At 52.2% G+C, this 18,667-nt stretch overlaps 1 protein-coding gene across 1 annotated transcript in view; it reads right to left on the bottom strand.

Moving 5' to 3' along the window:
• LOC131423492 (multiple epidermal growth factor-like domains protein 11) overlaps window positions 1-18,667 on the bottom strand; it is a 151,401-nt gene that overhangs the window by 27,442 nt on the left and 105,292 nt on the right. Inside the window, exons 2-4 of the mRNA XM_058573301.1 lie at window positions 13,077-13,181; window positions 8,743-8,844; window positions 5,871-5,971 (exon numbers count right to left, since the gene is read on the bottom strand). Of these exons, the coding sequence (XP_058429284.1) occupies window positions 5,871-5,971; window positions 8,743-8,844; window positions 13,077-13,174 (301 nt within the window). The 5' untranslated portion in view covers window positions 13,175-13,181. The remainder of the gene's footprint in view (window positions 1-5,870; window positions 5,972-8,742; window positions 8,845-13,076; window positions 13,182-18,667) is intronic.

Below are 18,667 nucleotides of genomic sequence, written 5' to 3'. Positions count from 1 at the left end.
GCTAGAAGTTAGCACTCAGTCCAAGAAAGCACTGAATTAAATGTCAAAAGGTCAGCAACAGTGAGGGGCTAAGCAACTCAGTGAGACCCTGTCTCTAAATAAAACACAAAATAGGCCTGAGGAGGTGGCTCAGTGATCAAGTGCCCCTGGGTCAATCCCTAGTACAAAAAAAAAAAAAAAAAAAAAAAAAAAAAAAAAAAAATCTAGTTCTAAAGCTCCCAATCCCCTGCTCACTATAAAGCAGTTCTAGCAATGAGGCAGAAAGGGCAAATGTAGCCTTCTCATGTTACAAGTGTCCCCAAAATACAGTGAAGTAGTTTTAAACTAGCTGAGCAAGGTGAATTGTAAAGTGTGATAAAAAGAGTGAGTTTAGAGAAAGAGATTAAGACAAGATGTTGGAGCCAAACTGAAACATCAGAGCTGGCCATTGCCCTCCTCCAGCCCAGCCACCTCCAGGAGCCAGGAGCTGGGGACTTAACACCCACACAAAGAACAAAGGCAGACTTGGCCTCAGCCTTGGCCTTGGGAGTTGCCAGCTCCATGCAGGGGAAACTAGGAAATGCTGCCCCCCCCCCCCCCGGCTTCCTGACCCATCTCATGGGAATCAAAGGGAGATCAGTAGAGGAGGGACCAAGGGGTGGGAGGGACCAAGGGGAGTGGGGAAGTACAGGGGAGCAACAGTGGCCAAATTATGCCATTATATTATGTACGTGTATAATTATGTAACAAATCCATCGTTGTGCATAAATGCATATAACGCACCAATAAAAAATAGTGGGTCTCAGCAGTCATCATAAATAGGAGAGTCCATCTCCAGGACCTGAGCAAAGAGAACTAACAACTCAAGACACAAGTACCTGATAGAGATGATAAAGGAAATATGTTTAAAATAATAAAAGCTGTAGAATTCATAATGAAAGAATGAACAGGATAGAAAAAGAACATGCATATCTGAAAAGGAACCTCCCAAACTCCTAGGAATTAAGCCTGTTGTCACTGAAATGAAGACCTCCACGGACAGGTTAATCTGCTGTGGGACCTGAACAACGGATCTGGGGAGCTTGCTCAAGATGCTGCACAGAGAGATGAGAGATGAAAAATGGGAATTTAGGGAAGAGCATGGGATGGGAGGGCCTGGCGACTGGAGCTCCAACCTGAGAGACTCAAGAGAATGGAGGAGATTTTTGAAGAGATACAGTTGAGAATTTTCCCGAATTGCTGGAGGACATGAATCTTGAGCTTTGCAGAAAATGTGTACCTCTGAGAAGCAAATGGTGTAAATAAAAATAACTCCTCGCCCCGACACACATCCCCAAGAACCTGCAGAGCCACGCCACAGTGAAGTCCAGAACACAAAGGAACCACGTCCTCACTCTGCTGCAAGAAAAGCTCAGCACAGACCACACCAGGTGAGAGCGAGGGCAAACTCACAACCTTTCCAGACAAATAAAGCCCAAGAGAGGTGAGCACCATGGGCCCTCCACGAAGGAACAACTGGAGATCCTTCAAGAAGGAAGCTGAGCCCAGAGTGCAATGCAAAAAGAGAGAGGGTAAGCAAAGTAGTGAACACACGAGTCAAATTTATTTAAGTAGCATTTGGGTGTTCAAAATAACAGCACTAGTAAAACAGGCACCTAAGTCACGCACTGGTGCAAGGAGTTCACTGGATTTAACTCCTATGAGCCCCCCCATTCCCTCTGCACCCCCCACCTCCCAGGTTCTCCGGAGCTGGCACAGCCCACCCCTCTGGGGCCAGACTGACTGAGCATGTAGAACCTCCCCAGGGCCACAGCCCGAATGGGCCATCAGTCACTTAAGTACCTGGAGTTTCTAGATAATTCTGGGCTCTGGCATTTCAAGTGACCACTGGAAGGACCAGAAAACAACATCTGAAAGTCTATAGCACTAAGTCCCCTTGGGGAAAATGTGACCAAGAGTACACAGGAGACAGAGGGATTCAGCAGATGGACCCCCTCCTTGCCGTCTCTCTGCTGTCCATCGGGAGAAGCCCTGAGCACCTGGGGATGCATCTACGGGCAACCCGTTGGGCCTCTTTGAAACTTACTCAGAAGCCGTGGGCAGCACAGAAACTTCCCCTTACACAACATATCAGGGGGTTCTCAAAGCCAGGTTCCTGGTCCAGCATCTCTGGGGAACTTGTTAGAAATGCAGATTCTCAGCCTGCTAGGTAACAAGTCTTCCAGGTTGACTCTGATTGGGCACGATCAAGTCTGTGAACCTCCTGGGAAGAGCACACACAGCCCAATTAAGTTATTTAGGTACATCTGAATGAACTGTAAGTGTTGGAGCATTCAGGTGGGACTTGTGATAAGCTTTAATACTGCTCGCTAAATGTTTCTGGCCCTCTGCTTTCAAGACTAGCTGCAGCCCTCTTCTCTCTCCACCAGCACCTTAGTGCATTCCAGAGAGCGGCTGCTCCATCAGCTGAGGCCCTGGGCTAAAGTTGGCAAGGAACTGACCTCAGCTCGCCTACAGCAGGCACAAGATATGAACAAGAAAAAAAAATGCTCTTTTAAGCCACTGGGATTTAGGTATTGTTTGTTACTGCAGCATAACCCAGCCTATCCAGTCTGTTACTAGGCTGATATTTTCAAAGAGCACATCTTCCCAAAGTGCCTTGAACCCCATCGCCTAGGTGACAGTCTGTTTTACCAAGACATAAAAGCTATGCAAAGACAAAGATACTCACAGCACTGTCTCAAATGAAAGAAGAAAGACACTTATGCTCAGTGGTCTTCAGGAAATCTTTGATGCCTGGTGACCAAGGTGGGGGCCAGGAGCCAGCCACTTCTGCAGATAATGGGAGGGGAAAGGTGTGTACTGGGAAGGAGGCAAGGGGCAGGTCTGATGTGATCTCCACATCCCTGATGAGGACAGCTGTTCTGAGGAGGAGGAAATGCTACTAAGGAGACCAACACAGTGCCACTCTGGATCTGTGTTGAGCTCTGTGTTTTCCAGGACACTCTCACTATTTCTTCTCTTCCTCCTTCCATGCACAGGATGGTCCATCCTATCCCAGTTGGTCCAGAGAGGCCAAGGGACTTGCACAAGATTGCGCAGCAAGTTACTGACAGAATCACCCAAGGCTTTCCCTCCCAGGCCACTGTCCTACTGCCTGTTAGAAACATGTTTCCAGGAAGATGATTTGGAGAGAGGGTGACACTCCCCCTGCCCCTGCCCAGAACTCAGGAGTTATTCTTGTGCAGGGTTCTCCTTGGGACTTTTAGCGTCAGACGTGTTCTTAAGAAGCTGGAGGTTCTCTGGCCCCTGGGAGGAGGAAGGAGAAATGCAGGGGCAGGGGAACCAGGTTTTCAAGCTTTTCACCTGGTACCCAGGCCCTGAGCACAGTCTTGACCATCTTACTAACACTTCTCCCTCTCACACGCTCCCTCGCCTGGGCCTGTCTCTCTGGTGGACAAGTGTTGACATCTGAGCGAGCTGGAGGCTCCCAGCCCTTTCCTCCCATCCCAAGAAGCAGGCGGGTGCTGATGACAGCTAACGTCCACGTGCTACGGGCTGCATTGTAACCCTCCAATGCCCACTTGCCGAAGGCTTCACCCCGACACCTCAGACCACGACCTTACTTGGAGACTGGGTCTTACAGAGGTAGTTAGGTCAAAATGAGGTCATCAAGGAGGCTCCCAATCCAACACGACCATGTTATTATAAAAAGAAGACATTTGGAGACACACTCAGGCACACATGCCATATGGAGATTGGGGTTACCCTGTCGCAAAGCAAGAGGCTGCCAGAAGCCAGGAGAGAGGCCTGGGACAGATCTTCCCCTGGCGGCCAGCCCTGCCCACTGACTCTGACCTCCCGAACTGTGAGCCCATGAACTACTGTCTTAGCCACCAGCCTGTGGCTCTTGGTAAAGCTGCCTGGGAATTTAATGCTCCCGCCTGCGCCTAACCTAGCCAGCCTGCCTGTACCCTTCCAGCCCACGCCCCGCCTCAGCTGGCACTGAAGAGGTTCCCTCTCCTCCCCACCCCGAGACGTCAAGTCAGCCCATCCCTCATGATCCAGCCCAATGTCCCATGAAGTGAGCGCAGGTCACATCACTCTCTTCTGCCTGAGTGGGTCTGTCTGTCTGTCTGTCTCACACCCAGGCTCTGGCTGTTGGGGATAGCTTTGCAGAGAGTTCATCCTGCCTTGCCCTGAGGACGCAGACTGCGCAGGGCAGGAGCCACACCTCATCCTCCCCGCACATGCACATCCGCTGTCCTCTCCTGGGAACAGACCCAGTCCTAAAAGTGGCTTTCCAAGCTCAGCTTCCTGGTGGACCAGCCATGGCCACCAGCCGCTGGAGCTTACGTAAGGAGTAGGTCAGGAGGCTAAGAAGTCCCTTCCCAGTCAGCAAGACGGGGCCCTGCAATCAGGACACTTGGCACGCCAGCCCAAGCTTTTTCCCAGCATCCACTCGTGGGAATCCGGCAGGGCATGTGCTCGTCCATCCCGGAGCCTTGTGCTGACACCCAGACTCCTTTATAACTTCCTGAGGCCATCGCCGTGCCCTGGCCTTGGGCAGGCCCCACACGTCCACCCTGCTCGGGCTTTATGAGCTCACGAACTGCCTGACCTGCTTCACTCTGCGTGGGCAGAGCCGCTGCAGAGCTCCGTGCTGACCTCGCTTCTGCCCCCACGTCCCCAGAGTCCCCCATCCCAGGTGAGGCACAGCCAGGGACTAGTCCTCGCTCAGTTCTCTGCCTGTTCCTGAGAAACAACCTTTGGGACTTGCTTTGAGTGAATTTCTTTGCATTTTTCCTACAAAAGCCATCACTATTGAACCCACTTGCAGAAGCATTTTTCATTCATTCCTGCAATGCTATTAGAATCGAGCTTCTCCAGCATCAGGGGTGATGTGACAACAGGAGGGGGAACTGTCATTTCATTCCCGAGAAAAACCCGCTCACCCTGCCTGAATCCCCTCTGCCCAGCCCCCTCTGCCCACCTGGATGGCAAGGAGGAGGCAGGACTCTCCACCTGAGAGCAGAGGCTTTGGGATGGGGTCACCTCTCTGGCACTAATTACAAGCCTCCCAGCTGCTCTGACAATCAAGGACACACTTACATGCCACTGGACAGTCCCCAGGTCCCATTCCACTGGGCAGTGAGTGGGAAAAGTCCCTTAGACTCTGGCAGGACCCACAGTTGTTGTCCCAGGGAGGTGAAGTGACTGGCCCAAGCCCACGTGGCAGGCACGCAGGGACCAGAGACCCCACTCCCGGGTGCTTCCCACTGTACCACACTGCTCCACCCAGAGGGCTGTAGCTCTTCTCTTCCTGGGGGACACTAAGGCTTCTGTTCTCTGAGCCGACACAGGGTAAGAGGTGACGCGTGTCTTCCACGCACTGTCTTTACCCAGTGTCCTCCAGTTCTTTGTGGAAATCCTCCTGGCTCTGATCCCTCTGGTCTGCCTTATCCCTGCCATCTTCTTCTTGGGGACTGTGGTTTTGCCATCTGATGCGGCAAGCTTCCTCCCTCCCTCTCCTGCCTCCAACAAAGCCTGCTTGGGCACCTGCGACAGCCTAGGCCCAGTACCGGGCACTCAGTGCTGCTCCCCTCTGTCCCCTAGAGGGCCCGCTCTAGAAAGCTCCACCTCTCCCCTGTCCCCATCGGGGCCTGAACTGCCCGGCTCCCATCCACCCCGTGAGGAGGTGGATCTGATGGCCGAACCCTTGCTAACTAACGTGCTTGCACTAAACCCACCACCCTGTCAGCACACGCAGCAGACAGAGACTTCTGGTGCTCTGGGGTCAGCTGGGGCCGACAACAGCCCTGTCTCTCTCCCCTTCCCCTCCCACCCCGCCCACCCGCACTCAGGCCAGGGGAGCAGCAGCCCCTACGTACGTATGCAGAAGTCTCCGTTCTCGTAGTAGCCAGGGCAGCACTGGGACCTCCGCCGGTACATGGTCCGGAGGCCGCGCCGATACGCCGTCTTATAACTGATCCTAAGGCACAAGGGAGAAAGCCACGTGAGGGCATTGAAAATCAATGGCTCCCGTTTAGGGTGATATTTGTGTTAAGCTATATGGAGGATGCCATTCAATAATTACTCTGAAATGCACAGCGGCTTTGAATATGAAGGAACACAATAAAGAAAAATCAATGGCGGGGTCTGTGCCACTGAGGAGCCGAGCGCACTGCGAGCAGGGCCAGTGGCTAACCAGTGGCTTCCAGATCTCTTCTACGCAGAAGGACCAAGGTGGACACAGTCTGGCTTGACACGGTGGCGGGCAGCCGTGGGCTTCACTTGGTTCCTTGACACTTCCAGATTCTGGGCTGGAGGAGCCCATGGAGGCCAGACAGGAGTCAGGCCCTGAGAGTTGCTGGGCCCACCCCGCCCTACTCCTGGACCTGGGGTCTGGGCTGCCCACTCAGAGAACTGAAGCAAAAGGACCCACTGAGTCCTACTCTGTCCCTCATAAATCTCCCTCACCCCCCAAATAACAGCTCCTGGAGAGCCTCACGTGCTCTCCCCGGGAATCTCTAAACCTCACACTGCAGAGGAAGGGGCTGGGCCCAGAGGGCAGGAGGCACCCCAGCCTGGGACCCAGGGACCTGGGTGCTAGTCCCTGGGCACAAGTGTTAACGCTTGGTCCTGTCCCAATAGCCCCTGAGGCAGCCACGTTATAATGCCCTATTTATGGGCGCTCTTTTACTACTTGTTTAGAGTTTTTATTTTACATTAGCCCATAACCCCCACCCTTTGTTTTATGGATGAGAAAAACTGAGATTCAGAGAGGTTAATGACTTGCTTGTGGTTACACAGCTAAAAAGCATCAGATTCAGGATTCAAACCCAGGTCACCCTAATTTCAAAGCCACAAGGCCCCACTGGCTGCTCTATGCCAGTCCTCTCAGGGTGGCTCTCGGGCCCTGCAGTGGGTCATGGTGAAGGAGTAAGGCAAGGGAAATAGGGATATATAAGGACAGAACCCTGAGGAGGGAATCAAAAGCCCCTTTGTCACAAGTAAAGTTAAAGTGGAGGAGATTTGATGGGGCCATCAGAGACCAGAGAGGGGAAGTAACTTGCTCAAGGCCATGGAGTTCACATAGGACCAGCCCCAGGTCCCCGGGCCTCAGAGTCAGGGCTCTTTCTGTCCCCCTCAGACTCACAGGCCCTGCCCTATGGACCCCTCCACAGTAGCAGAGCAGCAGGGGCGGAGGTGCCCACAGCCTGCCTCCTGCAGAGGGTGGGCCAGGTGGGGAAGGGAGTCCCCCCAGCACAGGCCCAGACAACCTCCCAGTCCTAAAGCTCTCGCTTCATGACAAATGACAATGCAGGCCTCAGGGAAATCTGTGATATTTGGGAATGTCTTGAGCTAAGGTCATTCTACTTCGTCAAAAGCCCATAATGGAAGGTAAGCCGGCCTCCCAGGGAAGCAGCTTCCTCTGCACAGGAGGCAGTATCGGGGGCTGTGTGAGCCTTGCAGATAAAGAATGAATGACTCCATCCCAGCACCGGAAAGAAAATGACTCAGAGGAGTTTGACTGAGAGGTCATCATTCGGTCCATTGTCCCCACCAAGTTGGAGTACCCTGAGCCCTCCCAAAGGGGAGGTGGGCTTGGCATCGTTAACATGAATGCCTGTGAGGAGAGAGATGCCACCCCTTGTCTCTGGCTCCCCTTCCTGGTTTGTTCCCCCTGTGGGAAGCAGGACAGGGCAGGGCCATGGGCCAGGCTGCTTTCAGGAGAAGGACCCTGAGCAGACGGATGGTGCCGCTTTCAGCATGCACACTCCGGGTCATTGGGAGAGTTGCAAGTCGACTCGAAAATTTAACAAAATAATTCATGTTCTGGGAATATAACCTGTTTTAATAAGCAGCCATTCCCTCACCCATGCCTAGGGGTGATGGACGGCAGCTGTGGCCTCCAAGTATCCAAAAGAGCCACACTCTGAGCAAACCTGGCTCTGGCACAGGGATGCCAGGGAGCAGGGGAGGAGCAGGACTCCCATCTCTACCTTTGACCAGGGCCACAAGCAACCAACTCTGGTAAACCTGGGGGAGGTTAGAGGGAATAGTTGGCCCCATCTCCACATCTCAGGTTCAAAGGCTAGAGGAGGGGGATGTGGTCATGGCTGAGTAGCTCCTGTTAGATCAACCTTTTTGCAACTAACAACTATGAAATCTGGAGGAAAACATAAAAAGCAACTCCTTGGAGACATTAGAGAGAGAATAAAAGTAGAGGTGAGTGGACACTTTTTTTTTTTTTTTTTAATGTGCTGATGTTGGGATTGAACCTAGGGCCTCATGAATGCTAGGGAAGAAGGGAATGGCCCCAAGCAGAAACAATAGCTCAATAATACTCCCAGTGACTAAAATTCAAACAGAAAACACACAGTCTTACTATGGATGACTGGGGTTCCAACCTGAGGGGACCATGGGGTGTGGCATAGATGTGCTTCATGGCTGTGCCCTCCACCATCAGGGTGGGGAAGCTGGGGTGTTCATCTACCAGCTCCCCATCTGTCCCTGGCTGAAGATGCCCCCAAGGCCATTAACTCTCTAGCTTTTCTGGCTGCCCTGCCCTCACCAGGCTCCTCTGGCCAGAAAGCAGCGGCCAGCCTTGCACCTCAGGCATTCAGTGTGCAGAGAGTGGCAAGGGGGCTCCGGAGGTGAGTGGTGACATCTGCTCCGGGGTGTTTTTACTAACTTGCACCAAGGCAAGCCATGAGGACCTGCACCCTTCCTGCCCCATCATCTGAGAGAGGTACTCACCGGTGCCGGGTGCACTTGAACCAGTTGAGGATATCTGTGCATCGCGTGTAATAGATCTGATCAAAGGGGTGTGCATACGACTCCTGGACAGTCACGGCGTAGCTGGGAACCAGACAGGGCATAGGAGCCATGGTCAGCATTGGACAGGATGACTGACCTGAAGTCAGGATGCTGCCTCCCTCCCCAGACTCACCCACCATAGCCCTGAGGCCACTCCCCAATCTCCCCCGCTACCTTGGATGCCCCCAGTATGCAAACCTCCCTGACCCTAGGCTGGCCCCAGGACACATCACATCCCTTACTGACCTCTGGCCCAGCTAATTTTCTAAAATTCTAGCTCATTTTTTCATTTGTCTGAGAATGAACAAAGGAAGGTTTAGGTTTATATTGTATGGTTCTGGAAGGCAGGGTTGACAAATTTTTTAAAAAATATTTTATGTAAGCCAGGCACAGTGGTGCATGCCTGTAGTCCTATTATCTGGGAGGCTGAGGCAGGAGGATCACTTGAGCCCAGGAGTCCAAGGCTAGCCTGGGCAACATAGTTAAGACCCACTTCTAAGACAAAATTATATATGTATATAAATAAATATTCAGATACATATGTTAAATGTTTTTTCAGATTTTTGTCATTTTCAAAAAACATGTATGGAAGCTGATCTTGGTAGTAACCCTTTGAAATAAGTTGCCCCATTTTATAGATGAAGAAACTGAGGCTCAGAAAGGCAACTTGCCCAGGTCACTCAGCTGGTATCAACTGCTAATATTTATTAAGTGTCCTGTGTTAAATGTTTTAATTCCTTTTAATTCTCAGACAACCTTATGAAATAAATGGAATTATTGTTCTCACTGTAATAGACAATGAAACTGAGCCTCAGCTAGCGTAAGTGACTTCCCCAGATTCCCCCAGCGACTCTCTAGCCTATTCTACCTCTGGTGCATTTGGGGACACATCAAGGACATGCCCTCAAACCTCCTGATAGGAGAGGTATTCTGTCCATCTACCTTTTAGCTGTAAATCTGGACCTGTGGGTAGAAGCCATAGGGAAACAGATCTCAGCTTAACCAAAGTAAGCCTTCCTCCTGTCCCGCTGGTGGGGTGGTGTGAAATGGCACCTCCTATGCAGGCTGTAGCACACCCAGCTGAGGGCTCAGGAATTCATTTGAAGTAGATTGGTCTTATTCAGTGTTTCCCCCAGAAGGCGCCTGACCTGGGCCAGATGGCCAGGTCCAGGCTCTAAAAGCCTGTCTGCTTTGCCTGAGGACACTGTGTTGGATCGTTTGCACGGGTGCTGGGCTTGTGTGGGTACACAGCAGATTCTCAAATGCCTCAAAGGTCAAAGGTCTGGAATTCAGCAGGAGACAATGCTCAGGGACCTGGGTGGTGGGAAATTCTACTGGATGTGCTAAGGATGTAAGAAGGGCTCTTGATATGTCCCCGCCGGCTGGCATGCTGGAGAGGCGCCAGAGGCACAAATCTATTCAGACACAGCCGGAACCTCGGCTCATCTCCAGGCTTAGGGAAACTGAGGCCTCTCCAACTCTGAAAATCCATGGCACTGTGACACATCTCCCAAGTGCCTCACTGAGAGGCGGGAGAATGCCCGGGGCAGAGTGCCAGGCTCTGAAGCCTAAACTCATGGGGCCACGAGTGAAGTTTGTCGCTTGTTAGCAGCACATCCTTGCATGTGTGTCTCAACTCCTGTATTATCAGAGACTTCATGGGATTATTGTAAGGACTAAAGGAGAGCAATAATGATATCTATCTATCCCTTAGCATGATGGGAAGATAAAACAAGATAATACGTATAAAATGCTTGCCAGGAACACAGTAAGTGTTTAACAGATGTTGGCCATCATCATGATGACAGGCAACGTTTTACTTCCTGTGTCATCACAGAAGGAGACTTCCTCCTTGACCAGAGCGGAGGACAGAGGAAGCAAGACCTGCACTCAGAGCGAGTCCCCACCTTTGTTAAGCACTTGGGGGTTCCAACACTGAAAAGGACAGTGGCTGCTCAGAAGAAAGGCACTAGCTCAACAGAGAGAGAGATGGGGTGTCAGGCAGAGATGGACCCAGCTCTGCAGGATGCCCTGGGCTGACTGAGTCTGGCAATGAGACCTTGTACAGACTCCAAGTCTCTGACCTGAAGTGTGTGTCCCAGCTTCATGGCTGGGTGGTTTAACACTCCTCATTTGCCAACATGCTAATGAGGGGGCAGATTAATCTTGTAGAGCCAGGCTTTACTAGCCAGGGGAGGTCTCCACACTGGGTTTTATGGTGGAGGGGCATAATTAATGAGGAGCCCGCCAGAAGCACTAATCCAGCTGGGAAATTCTCCCTAAGCGGTCTCTGAGGACCGGGTGTATTTCTGGAATGACACAGGCTAGATCTGTGCATGTATAACTGTCAGTCGAGCTCCGTTGGAAAAGTCGAGAAGGAGGCACCGTGGTGTCAGCAGGCAAGGCCTCCCTGCTGCAGCAGGAGGAGCCCAGAGGTCCCCAGCCTTAGCTACGCTCCTGTCTGCTCGCTCAGGCTGCAGCTTCAGCTGATGGTCTTACTCGCCCATCCCAAGGCCCAGCCCAATATTTTCACATTCCAAATGCATTCATGGTGCCAAGGTTTAGGAAATTAAGAATTTGGTTTATGTTTGAACAGATCCACTGGTAGAAATGGGACTGTGAGAAGAGGAAGTCAGTGTGGGCCCTGCCATTAGGAAAGGCTCCCTGGAAAAGAAGACCCCTGGCCACACACAGAAGTGGGCAGATGGAAAGGGGGTGTCCTAGGGCCTGACTGTCATACAGGAAGCACTGGTCCTCTACTGAGCCACATGATGGAAGTGCTTAGCTGAGGCTGGAGGCCAAAAGACTAATGGGAGGCTCTACCTGCTACCTCCCTGACCCACTGGGAAATAAAGGCTTAAATTCACCGAAACCAGAGGGGCAAGGGGCCTGAGTAGACCTTGGAAACTCATGGAAAGCTTATGAAAAATGTGATATTGGCTCAGAATCCCTGGGGCTAGGCCCCCAGACTGTTTTCGCACCCCTCCCCCACAGTGAGTCTAGTGTGCGTAGGTCTGTGATACCAGTTCCTGCAGCCAGAGTTGTCAGGAAAAGACAAAAACGGAGCTTTATGGTCCTCAGAGCACTTTAATGACACTGGTGGCCTTGATCCTCCAATGAGGCTGTGGGGCAAGAGTAATTTCTCTCCCCACTGTCAGAGCTGCATGTGGGCTCAGAGTGGCTCAGAGACTTTCCCAACATCATAGAGCTAAAGGTAGAAAAATCCAGGTTGGAATGCACTGCGGTCTTTCCACCACCCCTCTCCTATGCTTCCTGGGTTTCCAGACCACTGCCTTTTGCTCCAGTCTCCCCTCTGTCAGGCTGCCACTAGAACATCCTGTCACAGCAGATCACTCTAGTGAGGCACTGTCCCCATGCCTCCCACCCAGTCCCTCCTGGCCCACAGGTGTCCAGGACACAGAGCTGGCCATTCACCATCATAGGCAGGGAGCGGGCACGGCCCAACTCGCCTCCCTCCTCTATCATCTGCTTCCCCCACCCCACATCAGGCCTTCATCTTAATTTTATTCATTTGATTTATTAGCATCTAAGTGGCAGAGTCGTCCTGGTCAGCACAGCCAATCAATTCCAGGGTTTAATTCGGTTTTTCCTGATTGGGTCTCTGGTCACTGTCTTTCTGCTCACCAAAATCAATACTTTAACCTTGTGCTTCAAAGTCAGACCATCTGCAGGGAACCAGCCCGTTCCCCAGGGCTAAGGCAGTAGGCAGCCTGCTCTCCTACTGTGCCCTCGGGCACCCTTCCTCTGGAAGCCCTCTGCCCCCACCAGAACAGAAGCAACAGGGCCACTCCCCTCCTCAGGGCAGGCTGCTGGCCACCCAACCAAGCTGCCATATTGCTGCCAGTCCCTGGAGACCAGATCAGGCACCCCCAGCATATCAGAGAGCAAGACAGGTGGGATCCTGGTCCACTTCCTGTCATTTACTGTACCCCACCTGGCTGTGGACGGAGACTACACTCCTCTGGGCCTCTAAGTCCCTGAATGTAAATTGAGTGGGGAAGGCCAGGACTGGACTGTCCCCTGCACTGTCCACTGCAGTTCATCTAAGTCGCCTCCACTCTGACTTCCCCCAGTGCTGGGCTCAGAAGAAATCCACACTGCTCAGCCCTGTCCTCCTGCACCTGAGCTGAGCCCCCAGCTGGACAGCAGGCCCTCTGTGGACAGCGGCAGCCTCTCCTGATGCTGCTCTGGCCCCCATGATGCCAAGCCCAGGGCGAGCCCCTCGGAGTGCCAGCTCAGCCTCCGCTTCTTACCTCTCCCAGTGGCTGCACACATTGGGGTCCTCGGGGTTCAGAGCGAGGGTGGCTTGCAGGAGGAAGGAGGCAGCCAGGCCCGCCACGAAGAGCGCCATCGGGGCCCTGAGTGGAGAACAAAGGAGGCAGCTCGTTACTCAGACCGTGTGGCCTGGCATCTGTCTGGCACCAAGACTTCCCACAGGAGCCCGCAGAACAGGCCTGCCACACACACGCTTCCATCGCGTGGGGTAGTGAGCATTTGATATTTTACGCTTGTGGGCTTGACTAACGCCATAATAGTCCTCCAGTTCTGAGTAAGTGGAGTGTGGGAAGCCTGACTCAGAGAAAAGCCCATATTCCCAGCCAGGGGCTCCGAATGGTTTTTGGCTCAGGGACTGCTCCAAGATGAAAGTTATAGACCTAACAAAAGTTAAAACCCTTCTACCCTAGAAAAATGCCCAAACACACTAATTTGGCTATAGTTTCAGGATGTCCTGAGGTCCCTGAGGCCTGGACCCAAGAACTCTGGGATCTGGCCTACTTGAGAGGCAGCAGCCCCCCCCCCCCGCCCCTCTTCCTCATTTTTGACCAGCCTTGCCCATCCGCTCCCTCTCCCTCCTCCCTCCTGCTGTGTCAAAAGAGAAGAAAGGGGGCAGATGTGGCCCACAAGGGCTGAGCCAAGAAAGTCCTTCTGGACGGCCCTGGTCACTGGCTGCAAGAGTGCACCCTACAGATATCGGCTACCTACACCTCACACGGGGCAAAGGTGTCATTTCCACTGTGGACGAGGACTGAGACACCCCCATAACAGGTCTGTAGGGGATTGGCCTCTAGCATTTGCTTCAGACTCCTAAAGGGACAGCATGTGGCCAGTGTTCAGTGTGCACACTCAGGTTTCAACCCCTTGTTCCCTAAATGGGGGATGTCCCCAACACAGGCTCCTTGAAGAAGATACAGAATAATTTGAATGGGAGTGGCTGAGAGGACCTGAGATTCCTTTCCTGTGCTGGCACTTCAGGACTCCACAGTTCTGCAGCCACAGAGAACAGATGCCAGTCCCAGGGCTCCCATCTGGTGGGTGGCGGACTTTAGGGGTGGGGACAAGGGGGTCACCTCCAGGGGAGCTGGAATTCGTGAATCCCAATGTCATCTGAAAACTGAATGAACACCATGACTCATAAAGATAGCACTATTTTTCATGTGTACACTGATGTGAGTGTGATTTATTTAAACGCTTTACTGCATTCAGAGTAGCTTTTCTTCTCAACCAGGGATACTTTCAAAATGCAACTTCTAATAACAGGGGGATGGGGGTGTTCTAGAAAATATTTTGATGTTGAACAGGGGTCCCCAGGCTTGAAATGGTTGGGGATCTAGCCCCCTGGTCCTGAGTTTCCACATGAGGAACACATCCTCCCTGGGGGCGGATAGGAGAGCCATGTATTTTGTATACACCCCCAATTGTCCCCAGAGCGCAGCTCCATGGAGCTCCTTCCTTCTGAAAGGTTCATCACACTCCTCCTACCCCAATAATTTCCTTGTTAAACCCTTTCTCAGTAGCTCCTTCAAAGATAAACAAATTGTCACAAATTCTGTATAACCATAGGGGTCCAAATTAATGATTAATGAGGTTTTACTTTCTATTTGAGATCTGGAAGTCAAGTAGCTAAATGCAGATTAGCCAGATTCAAATGCCTGCTGCACATCCCCTAGGAGAGAGAAGAGTGAAGTTGATGCTCTTGCTCCATTGCAGAGTCCAAGAACCCCGGCTGCTCCCGGTCATCCCCCCGCACTCACTCGCCACCCAACCTGGCTTGACAGACGCGCTCTGCACCTCAGTAGCTGCCCCACACAGGGCTGCTGAGGATCCCAACGATCATGTCACTCCCCTCTCCTTCAGGAGATTCAACTAGACATAAGAAACCTGACCAGGACAGGGTGTCCAGGGTTGGGGAGGGGCAGGAGGGGCACAGGCATCTTCTTCCAGGGGAGATTCAGGCTGATCGGGCATCAAATGAACAAAGGAGTGACACAGTCCTGTGGAAGGCAGGAATTCAGAATGCCAACAGTGGAGAATCCCTTGGTGGCCCTGACTCATTACTTGGGCAGTTCCTGTTATTGCCAGCATTCTCCCCAGAGGACCCCCCAGGTAGCATTGACAGACTCTCTAAGCTTGAATATCAAGCTACCTGCAGAAGAGAAGATGGATCCTCAGTTCCTTTTGACCCATGATGATGGGAGAGGGAGGTAACTTAAATCTTTGCTATAATTTGCTAGATCTTTCTAAATCTTGATGAAAACCTTTCTCTCACCAGACGCAGTGGCCCACGCCTGTAATCCCAGCAACCTGGGAGGCTGAAGCAGGAGGATGAGAAGTTGCAGGCCAGCCTCAGAAACTTTGCAAGACCCTGTTTCAAAATAAAAATAAAAAGGGCTGGGGATGTGGCTCAGTGGTAAAATGTCCCTGGGTGCAATCCCCAGTACCAAAAATAGAAAATAAAAAAGAAACCTTTCTCTCTAAGTCAGGTCTAGACGGGACAGTTCAACAGCTTTCCACTGACAGGGAGATCCCTAGAGACCAGGGAACAGAGAGGGTGATGGATGTTTGGATGAGCACTCAAAAAGTGGAGAAGGATGGAGGGGGGAGCACAAGACACAGCCAAGGGGGTGGCATTTAGACACAATCTGAGGTCTGGCTTCCACACTCCTCAGATCATTAGCATGACTGTGGCAAGATTTGCAGAGCTGGGGGCTCCCCAGGATTCACACCCAAGTCTTGAACAGCATGTTGACTATCTGAGGCCAAATCCACCTCTGTGGTAGGGGGGCAGGGAGAGAAAGATGTCCAGCTTGAGGGTAGAAGAGATGACTCCTCTTGGACATCCTCAGCACTCAAAGACATTTTTTCTTGGAATCTGGCCCTATCTAAAAGGTGCGTCCTGGGCTGGGGTGTGGTTCAGGGGTGGAGCATTTACCTAGCTCACACAAATCCCTGAGTTTTCTCCCCAGCACTGCAAAGAATCAATCAATCAATCAATCAATCATTCTTATCCCCACCCTGCCCTGTCTGGACTTCTCTCCTTCTCCCCTCCAGCCTGGCTGCTCTGACTGCTCTCTGTCCCCAACTCTGTGCATCCAGATATCCTCCCCCTCACCGCCCCCCCCCTGCTGCAGGGCTTGGCAAAGGCCCTCACGGGGATGGAGCCCCCACTGTGTCCCAGGCAGCCCAGCAGGTAGCTCACAGCTGGGGCCACAGGACACAGCCAGATAGCTTCCCATCTGCACTGACATCTTCCAGGCACATTTACTTGATCTTTCTGAGGCAATCCTAAGCACCCAGAAGGTGGGTCGAGTCCTGGGCTGCCCTTTCAGAAACTGATTTCAGAAAAAGCATTTCAACTTGTCTCAGACCTTTCACTCAGGAGGAGAGAAGAGCGGCCATAAAGGAGCTGTCACTGTGTGGGGGCAACCCATCTCCATTCACTTGAAATGTGACGTCCTCGGGCTCTGGGAGGACAGATCCCAGAGACACATGCTTGTGAGATGACTGAGGGAAAGTCAATCCTGCCGCAGTGGTTATTAGGCCCGCTCCATTTGGAGTGACAGAGGTTAATGTATCGGGCACCATCTGATTCAGGGCATTAATAATTAAATAGAAAAATGCCCCTGGATTCATTGCAGAGGAAGAGAACATGTAAATAAATCAGCTGGTCGCCCCCGCTCTCGTCCTGTCTATTAAGGAGCACAGGAAGGGAGCAAGGTTCTAGAGGTGGAGAAATGTCCTTCCTGACGGGGGCATGGGTGCTTTACACCATTGACTGGCGGTGGGGTGGAAGGGAGAGGGAGGCCAGGAGACGCGTCTCCCACACCTGCCTACAAGGAATCATCCTCAGGGCGCACCTGCCACAGCCTGAAGGGATCACGGAAGCACAGGGCGGTGCTGTGGAGGGCCCAAAGAAAAGAGACCTCAGCTGCAGTCTGCTGACCCCAAGCAGCAGAGGGATTAAAACTCCCATGGGGGGTGGGGGGTAGGGAGGAGGCTTCAGAAGACCTGGTGGGACTTAGGGTGGAGAGAACCTGGAAAGGTGGGGGCAGAGAGAGGGCAGTGCAGGGCGGGGACAGCATAAGGAAACATGGAGGTGGGACCATTCAGGGGAGCTCCAGCCTGCAGGGCAGCAGAGGCTGGCACTGCAGAGCGGCCGTGCTCAACATGGGGAACGCGGGAGGGCAGTCTGCAAAGCTGGCATCTATGGAACACAAGTCCCCAGAAATCTCTCAGATAAGGTTTCCACAAGTGAATAGGCTCTGAAAATGATGCATACTATGTCCTTGTCTTAAATATTCACCGCGCATCTTAGCAGACCTGAGGCTCTGAGAAAACTTAAAGAGACCTGTTTTTCTTTGTTTTACCCAGTTGTTCCCATGGAACTGTATTTAGTGATACAGCTTAATGAGCAGAGTAATTCATAATACCTGGTTTAGAAACTCTGCTTCTCTCCATCAGGGTCAAGTTTGAGGGAAGGCCTGGTCCAGGTCAATCTGTGTCCCTGCAGTTGTATTCACTGGTTTACATTTTTTTAAAAAAAAAATATTTATTTTTCAGTTGTAGTTGTACACAACGCCTTTATTTTATTTATTTTTATATGGTCCTGAGGATTGAACCCAGCGCCTCACACATGTGAGGCAAGCACTTTACCACTAAGCTACAGCCCAGCCCTGGTTTACGTTTAAGAGCCTTCTGTACCTGCCCACTGGGCATCTTAAGAGACTAACATCATAGGATCCGAACTCCCAGCCCAGGATTGTGCTCTGACCTGGGTTGACTCTGCAGGCTGAGCCATCTTAGAGATAATGGCATCCTCAGCAGGCCCCTGCCTTCTGCCAGGGGCCCGCCATCCCCAGCATCAGCACCTGTGGAGTCCAGCCTGTCTCCCCAGTGGCACCACTCACCTGGCCAGGAACTAGTTGCTCACATCAGTCATCATGCATAAACTGAGGCAGGGGCAGACGAACAGATGGCCTCTGCCCTGAGATCAGTTGATATGACCTGATGGTCCATCTGTGCAAGAATCCCTGCCCCACCTGCTTCACTTTTCCAACCTGCCTGGTCCTTTGACAATGCTGAAATCTTGGGCACCAAAGCCTGGTCCACATACCTGGAACCTGCTCTCTGCCCATCCCTGTCTTCTCCAGGGAACTCTTCCTTCTCAATGAATTTACATGGGCAGCAAGGGTGGGGGAGGTCGGACACTATTTTGTAGGCCCTGGGAGGCTTCCCTTCCCACGAGAATGAGGATCTACTATAGCAGCTGCTTAGAATTCACACTGAGAAACAGGGGGAGGTGTACCAGGATGAGCGGCGACGCCTGCCCGTCCTGGGCTCTGCGTGGGAGGGAGTCAGCCCAGGCCCATGCCCTTGCAGTCCCTCCAGGTGTTACTCCTTTGGAAACTGCCCCTCTCCTACAGTGACCACCTAGATGTGGCCTCGGCCTTTCCCTTCCTTCCCCTTGCACACGCCACTAGAACACTTACTTGATGAGAGCATTCATGGCTGTGAACCCAGCACCCAGAGCATTGCCTGTACTCTACAGGGGGCCCAGCACATCTTT

This window comes from Marmota monax, unplaced genomic scaffold (genome assembly GCF_021218885.2).
Source record: "Marmota monax isolate L192 unplaced genomic scaffold, Marmota_monax_Labrador192_F-V1.1 WCK01_AAM20220418_F8-fsc00078, whole genome shotgun sequence".
Lineage (NCBI taxonomy): Eukaryota > Metazoa > Chordata > Mammalia > Rodentia > Sciuridae > Marmota > Marmota monax.
Note: the sequence above shows the minus strand (reverse complement) of the source record. Positions and strands in the feature narration are given on the sequence as shown.